This window comes from Anomaloglossus baeobatrachus, chromosome 8 (assembly GCF_048569485.1).
Source record: "Anomaloglossus baeobatrachus isolate aAnoBae1 chromosome 8, aAnoBae1.hap1, whole genome shotgun sequence".
Lineage (NCBI taxonomy): Eukaryota > Metazoa > Chordata > Amphibia > Anura > Aromobatidae > Anomaloglossus > Anomaloglossus baeobatrachus.
In genome coordinates, this window is record NC_134360.1 from 261,508,414 (window position 1) to 261,529,438 (window position 21,025).

Consider the following 21,025-nt stretch of genomic DNA (forward strand, 5'->3'; position numbering starts at 1 on the left):
ACCATGCTCGGGTGCTCTGTACTGGTAACTAGTGATGAGTGGGCACTACCATGCTCGGGTGCTCAGTACTGGTAACTAGTGATGAGCGGGCACTACCATGCTCGGGTGCTCAGTACTGGTAACTAGTGATGGGTGGGCACTACCATGCTCGGGTGCTCAGTACTGGTAACTAGTGATGAGCGGGCACTACCATGCTCGGGTGCTCAGTACTGGTAACTAGTGATGGGTGGGCACTACCATGCTCGGGTGCTCAGTACTGGTAACTAGTGATGAGCGGGCACTACCATGCTCGGGTGCTCTGTACTGGTAACTAGTGATGAGCGGGCACTACCATGCTCGGGTGCTCAGTACTGGTAACTAGTGATGAGCGGGCACTACCATGCTCGGGTGCTCAGTACTGGTAACTAGTGATGAGCGGGCACTACCATGCTCGGGTGTTCTGTACTGGTAACTAGTGATGAGCGGGCACTACCATGCTCGGGTGCTCTGTACTGGTAACTAGTGATGAGCGGGCACTAACATGCTCGGGTGCTCTGTACTGGTAACTAGTGATGAGCGGGCACTACCATGCTCGGGTGCTCTGTACTGGTAACTAGTGATGAGCGGGCACTACCATGCTCAGGTGCTCAGTACTGGTATCTAGTGATGAGCGGGCACTACCATGCTCGGGTGCTCAGTACTGGTAACTAGTGATGAGTGGGCACTACCATGCTCGGGTGCTCAGTACTGGTAACTAGTGATGAGCGGGCACTACCATGCTCAGGTGCGGAGGAGTATTGGTAACTAGTGATGAGCGGGCACTACCATGCTCGGGTGCTCAGTACTGGTAACTAGTGATGAGCGGGCACTACCATGCTCGGGTGCTCAGTACTGGTAACTAGTGATGAGTGGGCACTACCATGCTCGGGTGCTCAGTACTGGTAACTAGTGATGAGCGGGCACTACCATGCTCAGGTGCGGAGGAGTATTGGTAACTAGTGATGAGCGGGCACTACCATGCTCGGGTGCTCAGTACTGGCAACTAGTGATGAGCGGGCACTACCATGCTCGGGTACTCAGTACTGGTAACTAGTGATGAGCGGGCACTACCATGCTCGGGTGCTCAGTACTGGTAACTAGTGGTGAGCAGGCACTACCATGCTCGGGTGCTCAGTACTGGTAACTAGTGATGAGCGGGCACTACCATGCTCAGGTGCTCAGTACTGGTAATTAGTGATGAGTGGGCACTACCATGCTCGGATGCTCAGTACTGGTAACTAGTGATGAGCGGGCACTACCATGCTCGGGTGCTCAGTACTGGTAACTAGTGATGTGCGGGCACTACCATGCTCGGGTGCTCAGTACTGGTAACTAGTGATGAGCGGGCACTACCATGCTCGGGTGCTCTGTACTGGTAACTAGTGATGAGCGGGCACTACCATGCTCAGGTGCTCAGTACTGGTAATTAGTGATTAGCGGGCACTACCATGCTCGGGTGCTCTGTACTGGTAACTAGTGATGAGTGGGCACTACCATGCTCGGGTGCTCAGTACTGGTAACTAGTGATGAGCGGGCACTACCATGCTCAGGTGCGGAGGAGTATTGGTAACTAGTGATGAGCGGGCACTACCATGCTCGGGTGCTCTGTACTGGTAACTAGTGATGAGCGGGCACTACCATGCTCGGGTGCTCAGTACTGGTAACTAGTGATGAGCGGGCACTACCATGCTCGGGTGCTCAGTACTGGTAACTAGTGATGAGCGGGCACTACCATGCTCGGGTGTTCTGTACTGGTAACTAGTGATGAGCGGGCACTACCATGCTCGGGTGCTCTGTACTGGTAACTAGTGATGAGCGGGCACTAACATGCTCGGGTGCTCTGTACTGGTAACTAGTGATGAGCGGGCACTACCATGCTCGGGTGCTCTGTACTGGTAACTAGTGATGAGCGGGCACTACCATGCTCAGGTGCTCAGTACTGGTATCTAGTGATGAGCGGGCACTACCATGCTCGGGTGCTCAGTACTGGTAACTAGTGATGAGTGGGCACTACCATGCTCGGGTGCTCAGTACTGGTAACTAGTGATGAGCGGGCACTACCATGCTCAGGTGCGGAGGAGTATTGGTAACTAGTGATGAGCGGGCACTACCATGCTCGGGTGCTCAGTACTGGTAACTAGTGATGAGTGGGCACTACCATGCTCGGGTGCTCAGTACTGGTAACTAGTGATGAGCGGGCACTACCATGCTCAGGTGCGGAGGAGTATTGGTAACTAGTGATGAGCGGGCACTACCATGCTCAGGTGCACTGTACTGGTAACTAGTGATGAGCGGGCACTACCATGCTCGGATGCTCACTACTGGTAACTAGTGATGAGCGGGCACTACCATGCTCGGGTGCTCAGTACTGGTAACTAGTGATGAGCGGGCACTACCATGCTCGGGTGCTCAGTACTGGTAACTAGTGATGAGCGGGCACTACCATGCTCGGGTGCTCAGTACTGGTAACTAGTGATGAGCGGGCACTACCATGCTCGGGTGCTCAGTACTGGTAACTAGTGATGAGCGGGCACTACCATGCTCGGGTGCTCAGTACTGGTAACTAGTGATGAGCGGGCACTACCATGCTCGGGTGCTCAGTACTGGTAACTAGTGATGAGCGGGCACTACCATGCTCAGGTGCTCAGTACTGGTAACTAGTGATGAGCGGGCACTACCATGCTCGGGTGCTCAGTACTGGTAACTAGTGATGAGCGGGCACTACCATGCTCGGGTGCACTGTACTGGTAACTAGTGATGAGCGGGCACTACCATGCTCGAGTGCTCAGTACTGGTAACTAGTGATGAGCGGGCACTACCATGCTCGGGTGCTCAGTACTGGTAACTAGTGATGAGCGGGCACTACCATGCTCGGATGCTCACTACTGGTAACTAGTGATGAGCGAGCACTACCATGCTCGGGTGCTCAGTACTGGTAACTAGTGATGAGCGGGCACTACCATGCTCGGGTGCTCAGTACTGGTAACTAGTGATGAGCGGGCACTACCATGCTCGGGTGCTCAGTACTGGTAACTAGTGATGAGCGGGCACTACCATGCTCGGGTGCTCAGTACTGGTAACTAGTGATGAGCGGGCACTACCATGCTCGGGTGCTCAGTACTGGTAACTAGTGATGAGCGGGCACTACCATGCTCGGATGCTCACTACTGGTAACTAGTGATGAGCGGGCACTACCATGCTCGGGTGCTCAGTACTGGTAACTAGTGATGAGCGGGCACTACCATGCTCAGGTGCGGAGGAGTATTGGTAACTAGTGATGAGCGGGCACTACCATGCTCAGGTGCACTGTACTGGTAACTAGTGATGAGCGGGCACTACCATGCTCGGGTGCTCAGTACTGGTAACTAGTGATGAGCGGGCACTACCATGCTCAGGTGCACTGTACTGGTAACTAGTGATGAGCGGGCACTACCATGCTCGGGTGCTCAGTACTGGTAACTAGTGATGAGCGAGCACTACCATGCTCGGGTGCTCAGTACTGGTAACTAGTGATGAGCGGGCACTACCATGCTCGGGTGCTCAGTACTGGTAACTAGTGATGAGCGGGCACTACCATGCTCGGGTGCTCAGTACTGGTAACTAGTGATGAGCGGGCACTACCATGCTCTGGTGCTCAGTACTGGTAACTAGTGATGAGCGGGCACTACCATGCTCGGGTGCTCAGTACTGGTAACTAGTGATGAGTGGGCACTACCATGCTCGGGTGCTCAGTACTGGTAACTAGTGATGAGCGGGCACTACCATGCTCTGGTGCTCAGTACTGGTAACTAGTGATGAGTGAGCACTACCATGCTCGGGTGCTCAGTACTGGTAACTAGTGATGAGCGGGCACTACCATGCTCGGGTGCTCAGTACTGGTAACTAGTGATGAGCGGGCACTACCATGCTCGGGTGCTCAGTACTGGTAACTAGTGATGAGCGGGCACTACCATGCTCGGGTGCTCAGTACTGGTAACTAGTGATGAGCGGGCACTACCATGCTCGGGTGCTCAGTACTGGTAACTAGTGATGAGTGGGCACTACCATGCTCGGGTGCTCAGTACTGGTAACTAGTGATGAGCGGGCACTACCATGCTCGGGTGCTCAGTACTGGTAACTAGTGATGAGCGGGCACTACCATGCTCGGGTGCTCAGTACTGGTAACTAGTGATGAGCGGGCACTACCATGCTCTGGTGCTCAGTACTGGTAACTAGTGATGAGTGGGCACTACCATGCTCGGGAATGGACATATGCTTTTTAACCCTTTTTCTCCTTTGGTCGCTCCCTTGTGAAAGCCTCGGTCTAATGTCGGCCGTGGTTTGTGCTCTTTCTCCCTCTCGTAGTACCAGCAGAACGCAGATGTGTCCAAGCAGTTATGGAACTCTCCTCAAGTCCCCAACTCGCTGGGAAAGCTGTTACCCCCAATGAAGTCAAGCTATTTCATGGATGGTCGCATACCCACTGAGCCTCTGAGCATGCTGGAGCAGTGCTTACAGCATCCGGCCATGCAGCAGCAGCAGCAGCCCCTGGAGAAGAAGATGAAGGCTTACCCAATGGACACCTACAACCAGAACACTTCTGATATGAAGATGTCCGACTTCTACTGGGGGGAACAAGCGCCCTACAACCTAAATGACAACCGATCGCTATTGGCGCAGCAGTCAATGAGTAACCAGAGGGGCAAGCGCCCCCCGGCCGGCTACCGTGCGGGGCAGGAGGCACTGGGCAGACTGTCACAGTTTGAGGTAAGACTGTAGTCACTGGTTTCTTTCCAGACGTCTCGGCGATCTCCTTGCTCCAGTTATTTGCTGCGTTTCTTATGTGTCCAGTTCTTTCCTCTCTTTTTCCAATGACGCATTCGATGGTGACTGCAAAAAACGTGACCGCCCGACCCCAGATGATTGTACTTTATGACTAGGGACCAAGCCGCTTTATAACTTCTCCTTGTATATAGATTCTTCTCCCTCCTTTCTAGCAGCGGTGACCACAAGTTCTTTCTTTGTCACTCTATTGGGAGACCCAGACAATTGGGTGTATAGGCTATGCCTCCGGAGGCAGCACAAAGTATTACACTCAAAAGTGTTAAGCCCCTCCCCTTCTGCCTATACACCCCCCGTGCTCCCACGGGCTCCTCAGTTTTTTTGCTTTGTGCGAAGGAGGCAGACATGCACGCACAGCTCCACAGATTGGTCAGCAGCAGCTGCTGACCAGGTCGGATGGAAGAAAAGTGGGCCCATATAGGGCCCCCAGCATTCTCCCTTCTCACCCCACTCTTGTCGGCGGTGTTGTTAAGGTTGAGGTATCCATTGCGGGTACGGCGGCTGGAGCCCACATGCTGCTTTCCTTCCCCATCCCCCTCAGGGCTCTGGTGGAAGTGGGATCCTATCGGTCTCCAGGCACTGAGACCGGGCTTCATCCACAACTCCTGTGGAGCTTGCTGGATAGGAGCCGGGTTCCGTTCAGGGACATGGCCCTGCATCTTGAAGGTACTCTGTATCCCTGTAGGGACCGCGCACGGCAACACCTCAGCTTTGCTGGGTGTGCTAGTGCACCGGGGACCGCGGCGCTGACCGGGTCTATATGTGCCATTACACACTCAGCGTCGCTGAGTGTGTTTATATGTAGGGGCTACCGCGCTAACCGCCGCTGCCATGTGAAACTGCGGCGCGGCTGGGACTTGTAGTTCGCCGGGGACTTCGGCGTCGGCCGCGCTTTTACGGCGGCGACGCTTATACTAGAGTCCCCGGCTTTCTTGCGGCCTAGCTTCCTTTTTCCCGCCCTCAGCCCTGACAGGCAGGGGGAAGGGCGGGACGCTGCACGGAAGAGAGGGACAAACGAGTAGCATGAGGGCTGGAGCATGCTTTGCATACTCCACTCCCCTCACTGTGCACTGTGTGAGACGCCCACGGCTCCCTCCTCTCGTCAGGACGCCGCAGCCATTCCTGTCAGCTCCTCCGACGCTGCAGAGAGGGACAAACCCTGGGAGACCCAGACACGGTCTCTGGTGGCCTCACAACCGCTTTAGGCGGCTGGTAAGCAGCACCTGGGGTGTTACCCCCATGGTGCTGTAGTGTATTGATACATTCTGTGTTATTACTATATACTTTACACTGTATGAGCACAGTTCATTATGGCTATTTACCCTTTTGTGTTAATCAGGGAAAACAATAGCATGGCGCCCACAAAGACAGGGGTGCCAAAAAACAGGATTATTATGCTGCCTGCGCCGCTTGTACGACCCAGCTGCCGGCAGGTCCCATTGACCCTCATTGTGTGCAATGTGTGGCCCCTGTGACTCTCTTCTTCAGCCAGAGCATCTGCTAAGAGGGGCCCAGGGGGAGACACCTGTTGACACGGTCCTTAGTGACGGGGATGGAGTTTGCAAAACTCTCTGAGACTATGGCTGAGATACTAGAAGCCTTGCAGTCCAGGCCGGTATCTCAGCAAAGGGACTCTGTTGAATCATTGTTCCCTGGCCCCCCTCAATTGGACCAACAATGTCCTCCCGGGGTATCTCATACATCCCAGGCTGAGGGTTCTGACTTAGACCCCAGCCCCAGACCGACTAAGCGGGCTCGCTTAGAATTTCCCTCGACATCATGTTGTTCAGGGTCTCAGCGGGGGGAATCTCCGGTTGATGATGCGGAGACAGCTGATCAGGATTCTGATCCTGAGGGCGCTCTCAATCTTGATACTCCAGACGGGGACGCCATAGTGAACGATCTTATTGCGTCCATCAATCAAATGCTGGATATTTCTCCCTCGGCTCCTCCGGCGGAGGAGTCAGCTTCTCAGCAGGAGTAATTCCGTTTCATGTTTCCCAAGCGTACACCGAGTATGTTTCTAGACCATTCTGATTCCAGAGAGGCAGTCCAGAATCACCATGCTTGTCCAGATAAGCGTTTTTTCTTAGCGCCTTACGGATACACGTTGTCCTTTTCCACCTTACGTGGTTAAAGGTTGGACTCAGTGTCTCAGAGTGGATCCTCCAATCTCCAGACTGGCGGCTAGATCATTACTTGCAGTGGAAGATGGAGCCTCGCTCAAAGATGCCACTGACGGGCAGATGGAGCTCTGGTTGAAATCCATCTATGAAGCTATCGGAGCTTCTTTTGTCCCAGCATTCGCAGCCGTATGGGCGCTACAAGCTATCTCAGCAGGTCAAGCGCAAATTGAAGCAGCCACATGCACGTCCGCGCCACAAGTGGCATCCATTACCTCCCAAACCTCGGCAACACTATTAGTGCTGTCCTGGACTCTGCGAGCTGTACGGCGGTTGCGGCCGCCAATTCGGTGGTACTTCGCAGGGCCTTATGGCTACGGGAATGGAAGGCAGATTCGGCTTCCAAAAAAGCGCTTAACCAGTTTGCCAATTTGTGGCGACAGGTTGTTTGGCGAGCGTCTGGATGAAGTCATCAAACAATCCAAGGGAAAGGATACATCCTTACCCCAGCCCAACCAAACATATCCCAACAGAGGAGAGGGCAGGCGAGGTTTCGCTCCTCTCGGGGCGCGGGCAGGTCCCAATTCTCCTTGTCCACAAGGTCTCAGAAAGACAAAGGAGCTCTGATGCATGGCGGTCTAAGTCACGTCCTAAACAGACCACCGGGGGCGCCACTAACAAAGCGGCTTCCTCATGACTTTCGGCCTCCGCTAGTAGCATCCTCGGTCGGTGGCAGGCTCTCCCGCTTTTGCGACACCGGGCTGCCACAAATAAAAGACCGCTGGGTGAGAGTTATTCTGTCTCACGGTTACGAGATAGAGTTTACCTCTCGTCCCCCGACTCGATTCTTCAGGTCATCCCCGCCTCCCGAGCGAGCCGAGGCTCCTCTGCAGGCGCGGCGCACTCTGACGGCTGAAGGAGTGGTGATCCCTGTTCCTCTTCAGCAACAGAGCCACGGTTTTTACTCCAACTTGTTGGTGGTCTCAAAGAAGGACGGGTCTTTCCGCCCGGTCCTGGACCTGAAACTGCTCAACAGACGGGTAAAAACCAGGCGGTTCCGGATGGAATCCCTCCGCTCCGTCATCGCCTCAATGTCCCAAGGAGATTTCCTTGCATCGATCGATATCAAAGATGCTTATCTCCACGTACCGATTGCTCCAGAGCACCAGCGCTTCTTGCGCTTCGCCATAGGACACGAATACCTGCAATTCGTGGCACTGCCGTTCGGCCTGGCAACAGCCCCACGGGTTTTTACCAAGGTTATGGCTACTGTAGTAGCGCTCCTACACTCCCTGGGTCACTCGGTGATCCAGTATTTGGACGATCTGCCGATCAAGGCACCCTCTATAGAGGCATGCCAACGCAGCCTCGACGCTACCCTGGAGACTCTCCAGGGTTTCGGGTGGATCATCAATTTTCCAAAGTCAAATCTGACACCGGCCCAATCGCTCACATATCTTGGCACGAAGTTTCATACTCTCAGCGATAGTGAAGCTTCCGCTGATCAAACAGCAGTCACTACGGAAAGGGGTACAATCTCTCCTTCAAGGCCAGTCACACCCCTTGAGGCGCCTCATGCACTTCCTGGGGAAGATGGTGGCAGCAATGGAAGCAGTCCCTTTCGCGCAGTTTCACCTGCGTCCCCTTCAATGGGACATTCTCCGCAAATGGGACAGGAAGCCGACGTCCCTCGTCAGGACCGTCTCCCTCTCTCAAGCGACCAAAGCTTCCCTTCGGTGGTGGCTCCTTCCCACTTCATTATCGAAGGGGAAATCCTTCCTACCCCCATCCTGGGAAGTAGTCACGACGGACGCGAGTCTGTCAGGGTGGGGAGCGGTTTTTCTCCACCACAGGGCTCAGGGTACGTGGACCCAGCAAGAGTCCTCGCTTCAGATCAATGTTCTGGAAATACGGGCAGTGTATCTTGCCCTGAAAGCGTTCCAGCAGTGGCTGGAAGGCAAGCAGATCAGAATTCAGTCGGACAATTCCACAGTGGTGGCATACATCAACCACCAAGGCGGAACACGCAGTCGGCAAGCCTCCCAGGAAGTCCGGCGGATTTTGATGTGGGTGGAAGCCACGGCCTCCACCATCTCTGCAGTTCACATTCCAGGCGTGGAAAACTGGGAAGCGGATTATCTCAGTCGCCAGGGCATGGACACAGGGGAATGGTCCCTTCACCCGGACGTGTTTCAGGAGATCTGTTGCCGCTGGGGGGTGCCGGACGTCGACTTCATGGCGTCCCGGCACAATAACAAGGTACCAACGTTCATGGCACGGTCTCAAGATCCCAGAGCTCTGGCGGCAGACGCCTTAGTTCAGGATTGGTCGCAGTTTCAGCTCCCTTATGTGTTTCCTCCGCTGGCACTGTTGCCCAGAGTGTTACGCAAGATCAGGGCCGACTGCCGCCGCCTCATCCTCGTCGCTCCAGACTGGCCGAGGAGGTCGTGGTACCCGGATCTGTGGCATCTCACGGTCGGCCAACCGTGGGCACTACCAGACCGACCAGACTTGTTATCTCAAGGGCCGTTTTTTCCATCTCAATTCTGTGGCCCTCAACCTGACTGTGTGGCCATTGAGTCCTGGATCCTAGCGTCTTCAGGGTTATCGCAAGACGTCATTGCCACTATGAGACAGGCTAGGAAACCAACGTCCGCCAAGATCTACCACAGGACGTGGAAAATTTTCCTGTCGTGGTGCTCTGCTCAGGGTTCTTCTCCCTGGCACTTTGCCTTGCCCATTTTTTCTGTCCTTCCTTCAATCTGGACTGGAAAAGGGTTTGTCGCTCGGCTCCCTTAAGGGACAAGTCTCAGCGCTCTCTGTGTTTTTCCAGAAGCGCCTAGCCAGACTTCCACAGGTACGCACGTTCCTGCAGGGGGTTTGTCACATCGTTCCTTCTTACAAGCGGCCGTTAGAACCCTGGATTCTGAACAGGGTGCTGATGGTTCTTCAGAAACCACCATTCGAGCCAATGAGGGATATTTCTCTCTCACGCCTTTCGCAGAAAGTGGTTTTTCTAGTAGCAGTCACTTCACTTCGGAGAGTGTCTGAGCTAGCAGCGTTGTCGTGCAGAGCCCCTTTTCTGGTGTTTCACCAGGACAGTGTGGTTCTACGTCCGGTTCCGGAATTTCTCCCTAAGGTGGTATCCCCCTTTCATCTCAATCAGGATATCTCCTTACCTTCTTTTTGTCCTCATCCAGTTCACCAATGTGAAAAGGATTTGCACTTGTTAGATCTGGTGAGAGCACTCAGACTCTACATTTCTCGTACGGCGCCCCTGCGCCGCTCGGATGCACTCTTTGTCCTTGTCGCTGGCCAGCGTAAAGGGTCACAGGCTTCCAAATCAACCTTGGCTCGGTGGATCAAGGAGCCAATTCTCGAAGTCCACCGTTCGGCTGGGCTTCCGGTTCCCTCAGGGCTGAAGGCCCATTCTACCAGAGCCGTGGGTGCGTCCTGGGCTTTGAGGCACCAGGCTACGGCTCAGCAGGTGTGTCAGGCGGCTACCTGGTCGAGTCTGCACACTTTCACGAAGCACTATCAGGTGCATACCTATGCTTCGGCGGATGCCAGCCTAGGTAGACGAGTCCTTCAGGCGGCGATTGCGCACCTGTAGGAAGAGGCCGTTTTACGGCTCTATTATGAGTTATTATTTACCCACCCAGGGACTGCTTTTGGACGTCCCAATTGTCTGGGTCTCCCAATAGAGCGACAAAGAAGAAGGGAATTTTGTTTACTTACCGTAAATTCCTTTTCTTCTAGCTCTAATTGGGAGACCCAGCACCCGCCCCTGTTTTTTTGTGTACACATGTCGTTCATGTTGAATGGTTTCAGTTCTCCGATATTCCTTCGGATTGAAGTTACTTTAAACCAGTTTATAATTCTTTTTCCTCCTTCTTGCTTTTGCACCAAAACTGAGGAGCCCGTGGGAGCACGGGGGGTGTATAGGCAGAAGGGGAGGGGCTTAACACTTTTGAGTGTAATACTTTGTGTGGCCTCCGGAGGCATAGCCTATACACCCAATTGTCTGGGTCTCCCAATTAGAGCTAGAAGAAAAGGAATTGACGGTAAGTAAACAAAATTCCCTTATCTTTTCATCAGCAGTTTATTGCAGGACGCGTTCTGGTCAATTTACCATATAACGAGCTGCATAAAGCTCTGTGCACACGCTGCAGTTATTAATCTGCATGCCTCTATGGGATTCTAGATCCGCTGTGCACACGCTGCAGTTATTAATCTGCATGCCGCTATGGGATTCTAGATCCGCTGTGCACACGCTGCAGTTATTAATCTGCATGCCGCTATGGGATTCTAGAGCTGCTGTGCACACGCTGCAGTTATTAATCTGCATGCCTCTATGGGATTCTAGAGCTGCTGTGCACACGCTGCAGTTATTAATCTGCATGCCTCTATGGGATTCTAGAGCTGCTGTGCACACGCTGCAGTTATTAATCTGCATGCCGCTATGGGATTCTAGATCTGCTGTGCACACGCTGCAGTTATTAATCTGCATGCCGCTATGGGATTCTAGAGCTGCTGTGCACACGCTGCAGTTATTAATCTGCATGCCGCTATGGGATTCTAGATCCGCTGTGCACACGCTGCAGTTATTAATCTGCATGCCTCTATGGGATTCTAGATCTGCTGTGCACACGCTGCAGTTATTAATCTACATTCCTCTATGGGATTCTAGATCCGCTGTGCACACGCTGCAGTTATTAATCTGCATGCCTCTATGGGATTCTAGATCTGCTGTGCACACGCTGCAGTTATTAATCTGCATGCCGCTATGGGATTCTAGATCCGATGTGCACACACTGCAGTTATTAATCTGCATGCCGCTATGGGATTCTAGATCCGCTGTGCACACGCTGCAGTTATTAATCTGCATGCCTCTATGGGATTCTAGATCCGCTGTGCACACGCTGCAGTTATTAATCTGCATGCCTCTATGGGATTCTAGATCCGCTGTGCACACGCTGCAGTTATTAATCTGCATGCCGCTATGGGATTCTAGAGCTGCTGTGCACACGCTGCAGTTATTAATCTGCATGCCTCTATGGGATTCTAGAGCTGCTGTGCACACGCTGCAGTTATTAATCTGCATGCCTCTATGGGATTCTAGATCCGCTGTGCACACGCTGCAGTTATTAATCTGCATGCCTCTATGGGATTCTAGATCCGCTGTGCACACGCTGCAGTTATTAATCTGCATGCCTCTATGGGATTCTAGAGCTGCTGTGCACACGCTGCAGTTATTAATCTGCATGCCGCTATGGGATTCTAGATCCGCTGTGCACACGCTGCAGTTATTAATCTGCATGCCTCTATGGGATTCTAGAGCTGCTGTGCACACGCTGCAGTTATTAATCTGCATGCCGCTATGGGATTCTAGAGCTGCTGTGCACACGCTGCAGTTATTAATCTGCATGCCTCTATGGGATTCTAGATCCACTGTGCACACGCTGCAGTTATTAATCTGCATTCCTCTATGGGATTCTAGATCCGCTGTGCACACGCTGCAGTTATTAATCTACATTCCTCTATGGGATTCTAGATCTGCTGTGCACACGCTGCAGTTATTAATCTGCATGCCTCTATGGGATTCTAGATCCGCTGTGCACACGCTGCAGTTATTAATCTGCATGCCTCTATGGGATTCTAGATCTGCTGTGCACACGTTGCAGTTATTAATCTGCATGCCGCTATGGGATTCTAGATCCGCTGTGCACACGCTGCAGTTATTAATCTGCATGCCTCTCCTGACGCCAGCAAAGTCTATGGGATTCTAGATCCGCTGTGCACACGCTGCAGTTATTAATCTGCATGCCTCTCCTGACGCCAGCAAAGTCTATGGGATTCTAGATCTGCTGTGCACTCGGTGTGTGTTTTTTTTTTTGTTTTTTTTTTCATGCGGTTCTGATGCAGAAATAATCTTCAGCCTGTGAATTATTGGTCGGGTTTAGCAATGGTTTTTTCACCCGTTGACTTCAATTTATTGACGTTCTTGATGGCCTAAAAAACTGCATAAAAACAGCTTCCAGTTTTGATGCGTTTTTTGCCACAGTGCAGAAAATTTCTGCATCAATTCTGCAGCGTGTGCACAGAGCCTAATGGGGAACAAGAATTCCAAATGTGGTGAAAAACGAAATGATTGGCAATGACACAATTATTTTATATATTTTTTATTTTTTTATTGTACGGTAAGTCACCTGACAATGTGCGTCTCCAGGTCAGTGTTTTTGTGGTTTGAGTTTTTTTCATAATTTTTTATTTCTTCGGCGCTCCATTGGGAGACCCAGACGATTGGGTGTATAGCACTGCCTCCGGAGGCCACACAAAGCATTACACTAAAAAGTGTACGGCCCCTCCCCTTCTGGCTATACACCCCCAGTAGGATCACTGGCTCACCAGTTTTCTGCTTTGTGCGAAGGAGGTCAGACATCCACGCATAGCTCCACTGTTTAGTCAGCAGCAGCTGCTGACTATATCGGATGGAAGAAAAGAGGGCCCATATAGGGCCCCCAGCATGCTCCCTTCTCACCCCACTTTATGTCGGCGGTGTTTGTTAAGGTTGAGGTACCCATTGTGGGTACGGAGGCTGGAGCCCACATGCTGTTTTCCTTCCCCATCCCCCTGAGGGGCTCTGAGGAAGTGGGATCTTACCGGCCCCCAAGCCCTGAGGCCGGGCTCCATCCACAGACCCATGGAACCTGCTGGATACGGAGCTGGGTACCGTTCAGGGACAAGGCCCTGCGACATTAAGGTACTCTGTGTCCCCGTATGTACAGGCCGCGCACACTCCAGACTTGCTGGGTGTGCTAGTGCGCCGGGGGCATTAGCGCTGCGCGCTCGGGTTAGAGTCACTGCAGCTTAGCTGAGTGATTTTATGTCTTGGGAACTACCGCGCCGGACGCTCCGGGAGCGGCGGCGCGGCTGCGACTTGTAGTGCGCCGGGGACTTAGCACCGACCGTGCTTTTACGACGGCGTCGCTTATACATTTAGTCCCCGGCTTCTGCGGCCTAGCTCCGCTTCGTTCCCGCCCCCACCCTGTCAATCAGGGCAAGGGAGAGACGCTGTACGTTTATTCAGCGCCGAGGGCTGGAGTCTTATTTACATGCTCCAGCCCTCTCACTGAGCACAGGGGGACGCAGGTTTCCCGCTCTTTGTCTGCACACGCCCAGGGCCCGCCCCTCTCCACAGGACGCCGGTGTCACAAACCACCGGGGGGGTCACTCAGAAATCCCCCGCGCTGGCTACCAGTACGTCACAATCGGGGGGTAACAAGTGGGGGTCACCCCTCCTTTATACCTCCCGACCGACAGACAGAGCACGTGACGCGCTCTCTAGCGCCCCTCTTATAGTCAGGCCAATTATGGAATTGCCCGACAATAAGCAAGGAGGCCGCTATACTACTTATGCCGATTATTGAAGGGTCCCCGGTGAGAGTAAGGTATATATTCCCCCCGACCTCCGCGGGCGGAATATATAAAATCTCCCCGAATCTCACTGGCCTCCCCACAATAATCCTTGGCACAATTCGCTGCCACCAACCGCTTCACGGTAACTATTAGCCGAACACACAGACGTGGGATTCAAGATCGAGATAACAGAACAGCCCAAGATTAATTATATAATTTAATCAGCCTAAAGCACACTAGAACTACAATATATACAATAGGGAATCTACAGAATATACATATGTCAGAGTACAGTTACAATCAAAGCATGGGTTACAAACAGGCATACACAGTTCCAGCAGTTACCTTGTTGCGTCTGGCCACAGGGGGGCGCTGTAGGCCAGGTTTCTAGGATCCTTCCCACAGATGTTTCCTACACGTGCCCCCAGCGAAAAGAACCCTGGAAAATGGCCGAAGTAGGGTTATCAACCTGGGCAAATCCAGATCCCCTCCTACCTTCGTGACCTCACAGGGAGCACTGCTCCACCCCTGGCTTGAGTTATGGACAATCCACAACATGGAATATGGGCCATAACTTTGCCTGGGAGCGTCGTAGGCGGACGCCAATGCTCTCATTGTGACAGTTATGAATTTAGCTACAGAACGAGGGGACTCATGACCTGTCTGCCAGTTCCCCATTGGCTGATATCACGCCTGGGGCATTTCCCAATGTCCTGCTCCCATAAAAAGGGTGTGCCGGCATCGTCCGCATGCGGAGACACCATTTTTATGGTTGCCATATTTATCGGAAATATGGCTTGCGAGATATGAACCATTTTTTACTGGAGTCGTTCTGTCTGGCTATTTCCATAGCCTTGCTAACTAGCTAGCAGCCCCCACTACAGGGTCACGGCAGGGAGTCATCCTGTGTCCATTGTCCCTAAGCCACCTAATTTCCATATCACAGGACATGGCCATGGAGGTGTAAGTGGAACACTGAGAACAAGAAGGGAGGGGGGCACTGCCAGGGAGTGATGAGGGATTATGACTGGAGTCATAATTCATCTTCATATCCCGGGATTTGCCTCACACCTCCCCCCTTTTGAGGGCGCTAGGGGGCAGCACACTCCGGTGTTCCCCCGTGCGCCCGTCCGCGACCTCTCCTTGTCGGGACAGCCCGTCTGCGTTACCGTGGTCACGGCCCCTTTTGTGGCGAATGGTGAAGTTGTATTGCTGGAGCGCAAGGCTCCATCGCAACAATCGCCCATTCGTCCCAGAGACGGTGTGCAACCAGCTGAGGGGATTGTGGTCCGTCTCCACGATGAAGTGGCGCCCGTATAGATAGGGTTGCAGACGCTGCAGGGCCCACACTATGGCCAGGCACTCCTTCTCCATCGTGGAATAGGCAACTTCCCTTGGTAACAGCTTCCTGCTCAGGTACAAGACTGGGTGCTCTTGGCTCGCAGAGTCCACCTGGCTGAGCACCGCACCGAGGCCGAAGTCACTGGCGTCGGTCTGTGCTACAAACGGCCGCGTGAAGTCGGCTGCCTGTAGCACGGGCGGGCTGGACAGGGCGTCCTTTAGGGCCCGGAAGGCTGTCTCGCAGTCCATTGTCCAATCGACTGCAGAGGGCAGCTTCTTCTTGGTGAGGTCCGTCAAGGGCTTTGCCAGGCTACTATAGCATGGAACAAACCTCCTATAGTACCCAGCGGTCCCCAAGAAGGACATCACCTGCTTCTTGGTCCTGGGGGTGGGCCAGGATGCGATGGCTTCCACTTTCTCAGGCTCGGGCTTCAGTGTTCTCCCGCCTACCCGGTGACCGAGGTACTGGACCTCGCTCATGGCCAGCTGACACTTTCCCGGCTTGATGGTCAAACCTGCCCGGTGGATCCGCCTGAGCACCTGTGCTAGATGCTCTAGGTGGTCCTCCCAGGTGGGACTGAAGACGGCAATGTCATCTAGGTACGCGGCCGCGTACCCTTCAAGTCCCTTGAGCAGGGTGTTGACCATCCGCTGGAAAGTGGCAGGGGCATTCCTCATCCCGAATGGCATCACCGTGGACTCGTATAGTCCAAATGGGGTAATAAAGGCAGAGCGTTCCCTGGCCTTGCGAGTCAGGGGGATCTGCCAATATCCCCGGCTCAGATCCATGATGGTCAGGTACTGAGCCCCGGCCAACTGATCGAGCAGGTCATCGATGCGTGGCATTGGGTACGCATCGGCGACCGTGACAGCATTGAGCCCCCTGTAGTCCACGCAGAACCGAGTGGTTCGGTCCTTCTTAGGGACGAGGACTACAGGCGAGGCCCAAGCGCTGTTGGATGCCTGGATCACCCCCAGCTTCAGCATCTCGTCAATCTCCTGGCGCATGTGTTGCTGCACCTCCAGGGAGACCCGATATGCTGAACGCCGGATCGGGGGATGATCCCCAGTGTCCACGTGATGGACAGCCAAGTCAGTCCTTCCGGGCTGGTTGGTAAACAACCCCCGGAAGGGGAGGAGGGTGGCCCACAGCTGGGACCGTTGGTCCTCCAAGAGCTGGTGGCCAACCTCCACATCCTCAATGGATCCGCCTGCCCTAACCTGGGCTAGCATATCCAAGAGGGTTTCCGCTTCTCCCTCCTCGGGCAGGTTGCACACGGGGAGCGCACATGCCTCCCGCTCATGATGTGCCTTCATCATGTTCACATGGAAGGGCTTCCGCCTTCCACGGGCAGGGTCCAGGGTGACCAGGTACGTCACAGGGTTGAGCTGCTGGTACACGAGGTATGGGCCTTCCCAGGCTGCCTGAAGCTTGTCCTGTGGTACGGGGACCAGTACCCACACCTCTTGACCCACTTGGTAGGTCCTCTCACAAGCGTTCTGGTCGTACCAACGCTTCTGATCGGCCTGGGCTTGAGCCATATTGTCGTGTACCAGTTGCGTCAAGGCCTGCATTTTGTCCCGGAAGCGCATGACATACTCGATAACCGACACTCCAGGGGTGGCCAAATCCCCTTCCCAAGCCTCTTTCACCAGAGCCAGGGGGCCCCGCACACGTCGCCCGTACAGGAGCTCAAACGGTGAGAATCCTGTTGAGGCCTGTGGAACCTCCCGGTAAGCAAATAACAGGTGTGGGAGATACCGCTCCCAGTCACGCCCATGGGAGTCGACCAACATCTTAAGCATCTGCTTTAAGGTGCCATTGAACCGCTCGCACAGGCCATTAGTCTGTGGATGGTACGGGCTGGCCACCAGATGTCGCACCTGGACTTGCTTACAGAGGGCCTCCATCAGCTGGGACATGAATTGGGTCCCCCGGTCAGTGAGCATTTCCTGGGGAAAACCCACTCGGGAGAAAATCTCCAGCAATGCGGTGGCCACCTTGTCAGCCCGAATGGACGACAAGGCCACTGCTTCTGGGTACCGGGTGGCATAGTCCACTACCGTCAGTATGAAGCGTTTCCCGGAGCTGCTGGGGATGGCCAGCGGGCCGACCAGATCCACAGCCACCCTCCTGAAAGGCTCATCGATGATGGGCAGAGATACCAGTGGGGCTTTGGGGCGTGGCCCCGCCTTCCCCACTCTCTGACAGGTTTCACACGAACGGCAGTAGGCAGCCACATCGGCCCCCATTTTTGGCCAGTAGAAATGCTGGTTTAACCTGGCCTTGGTCTTAGCGATCCCTAGGTGTCCGGCCATCGGAATCTCATGTGCGATCCGCAACAACTCCGTCCGGAACGGATAGGGTACCACCAACTGTCGGTCCCTGGGCCACGCCTCCGGTGAACCCTGCTGGACCGTGGCCCGGTACAGCCGTCCTTGGTCCCAGACCACTCGCTCCGGGTCCGAGTCCGAGGGAGGCTGTGCCGCCTGCTCCTTAAGAGCTTTCAGGCTGTCGTCAGCTTCTAACGCTGCCTGAAACCCCTGACTAGATGTGGCCAGAATCGACGAGACTGTCACATCTTCAGTCAGTACCCCGGGACCTGTGTCCTGGCCTCCACCTGACTCGGCTGCCACTTGGTCAGAAGGGGAAGAGCTATCGGACCTCCGGGAGGCCCCTTGGCTTCCAGCACTCCCACTGCGGGTGACAGCGGCCACAGCCGCTGCGACCGTGGGTCGTGCCTGCTCCTCCTCCGTTCCTGACCAAGTCGCCGGTTCAGGCAGGCCTACCTGGCTTCCTGACACCCCGGTTGTGGGGGAACCATGCACCGAGATCTTACCTGGGAGCACTTCCGCTCCTGGACCGGCCCCAATCTCACCTGCCTGTTCCCCTCCTGCAGCAACAGAACCCCGCTGTGAAATCTCTGGGGACCCCACATTTGCTGTGGTAGCCCCCACCCCACACACTGGTCCTCCCCCTGCAGCACCCTGCTCTCTGCTTATCCCTGCAGAGGGCAACAGATCCCAGCTCACAGGCTGATTACTTGTAGAGGCATTGTCACACCTTTCTCTGACCCCCTCCCCTGTCACAGCTGCAGCTGTGTGTGTGTCTATGGTGTCTATGCAAGCAGAAATATCAGAGTTCACTCCCTCCTCCCTTACATCATTCATAGATAACACATTAACATTGTCCGGAGGCATGTCAGTACTGGCTGAAGGTTCAGCCCTTGGTTGGGGCCCAAACTGGGAGGTTATCTGCCCCAAATCTGTCCCAAGTAGCACGTTTGCAGGGATCCGATCAGTTACCCCCACCTCCCTCACCCCTCGCCCTGCGCCCCAGACCACATAAATGTCAGCAACAGGCAGCGCCGGGTCAATGCCTCCAATCCCGGAGACAGCGAGGGTTTTTCCAGGGATCAAGTCTTGGGGGGACACCATCTCGGGCCGCACCAGAGTCACCTCCGAGGCGCTGTCTCGCAGTCCTATGGTCACAGACCGGCCGACGGTGACAGGTTGGAAGCTGTCCAGGGACCTACCACCACCCCCACCCACACAATACACCTTGGGCGGCCCTTGGGACGGGGACGGAGCCGGGGCCTTGGGACGCTGAGGGCACATGGCCTTGAAGTGTCCAGGTAGGTTGCACTGGTGGCACCGTCTTGGTTCCGCCACGGGCCTGGAGAGGGGAGTTGAGGGGGACACCCCCTGCAGTCTAGGGGCAGGTGGGGCAGTCGCAGAATTCATCTTACCCCCTCTCCAGGTGCTGCTGGTGGCCGCTCTCCTGGCCTCAGGGGCCCGGTTGTTGGTGTAGTCATCGGCAAGGGCAGCTGTAGCCGTGGACCCCTTTGGCTTCTGGTCTCGGATGAACTGGCGGAGATCCTCAGGGCAGTTCCACAAGAGTTGCTCCGTGATGAACAAGTCCAGGATCTCCGGTCCGGTGGAAAGCTGCAGGCCTTGGGTCCAGTGGTCGGCAGCTCGGGCAAGTGCCCGCCGGTGGTCAGCCCAGGAGTCCTTTGGTCCCTTCTGTAGGCTCCGGAACTTCTTGCGGTAGGACTCTGGAGTGAGGTTGTACTGTTGGATCAGGGCCCGCTTGATGGTGTCGTAGCCCTGATCTGCCTCAGCAGGCAAGTCCCCAAGGATATCCAGGGCCTTACCCCTTAAACGGGGGGTCAGGTATTTGGCCCACTGGTCCTTGTCCAGATGGTGCTGCAAGCAAGTCCGTTCAAAAGCCGTCAAGAAAGAGTCCAAGTCTCCATCCTTCTCCAGCACTGGGAAGTCCTCAACACGGACCTTTGGAAGTTTGGTGTCTCGAAGGTCACGTGTGGCTGATGAGGGCCGGAGCTGAGCTAGCTGCAGCTGGTAGTCACGGTCTGCCTGTCGCTCTCGCTCTTCACGCGCTGCCTGCCGCTCTCGCTCCGCAGCCTCACGCTCTGCGTGCCGCTCCGCAGCCTCAGCGTCACGCGCTGCCTGCCGCTCTGCCCTGCGCTCTGCCAGGAGTTCCTTGTAGCCCTTCTGGTCTCCAGCCTGGAGAAGGGCCATAGCCATTTGAAGAAGGCTATCCGAGCCTCCCAGGCTCGGTGGAATGGCACGTGGTGATCTGCGGCACGCTGCAGAGCTAGGCGATTCACTGTCCCTTTCAGAGCGGAGGGCTGGCATCTGGCTCGTTGAGGAACCTTGGGTGAGCTGCTCCTCATCTTGTCCAGCAGTGCCAGGTTGTGCAATGTCCTCGGCAGAACGGTTTTCTGGCGTCGAGCTCCTGGAGGACTCGTGGGCAACCTCCTCATTGCTGTCCACAGCACCGTCCTCCCTCTCTTCGGCTCCTGCCTTAGCATTGGCCAGTTGCATAGCTCTGCTCCTGGTGCCATCAGCCATTCTTGCAGACTTTTGGTCACTGACACAGAACTGACACCTGATGCCTCCACACACCTTACAGTATCTGCACTCTGACACTCTAGTGTTGAGCTAGTCTGAAGACCCCAGCAGCCACAGCTGCTGCAGGCAGTCTTTAGTGTTTGGGAGTATGGGTCTCACACTCACACACACTATTATCTCGATCCCACCGCTTGCCACCAATATGTCACAAACCACCGGGGGGGTCACTCAGAAATCCCCCGCGCTGGCTACCAGTACGTCACAATCGGGGGGTAACAAGTGGGGGTCACCCCTCCTTTATACCTCCCGACCGACAGACAGAGCACGTGACGCGCTCTCTAGCGCCCCTCTTATAGTCAGGCCAATTATGGAATTGCCCGACAATAAGCAAGGAGGCCGCTATACTACTTATGCCGATTATTGAAGGGTCC

The 21,025-nt window shown here is 54.7% G+C and overlaps 1 protein-coding gene across 5 annotated transcripts in view; it reads left to right on the forward strand.

Annotated features, from left to right (window-relative positions):
• Window positions 1–21,025, forward strand: part of SMG7 (SMG7 nonsense mediated mRNA decay factor) — a 121,734-nt gene that overhangs the window by 59,600 nt on the left and 41,109 nt on the right. For all 5 annotated transcript variants that reach the window (XM_075320613.1, XM_075320614.1, XM_075320616.1 and 2 more), the window contains exon 17: window positions 4,363–4,764. In XM_075320613.1, the coding sequence (XP_075176728.1) occupies window positions 4,363–4,764 (402 nt within the window). The remainder of the gene's footprint in view (window positions 1–4,362; window positions 4,765–21,025) is intronic.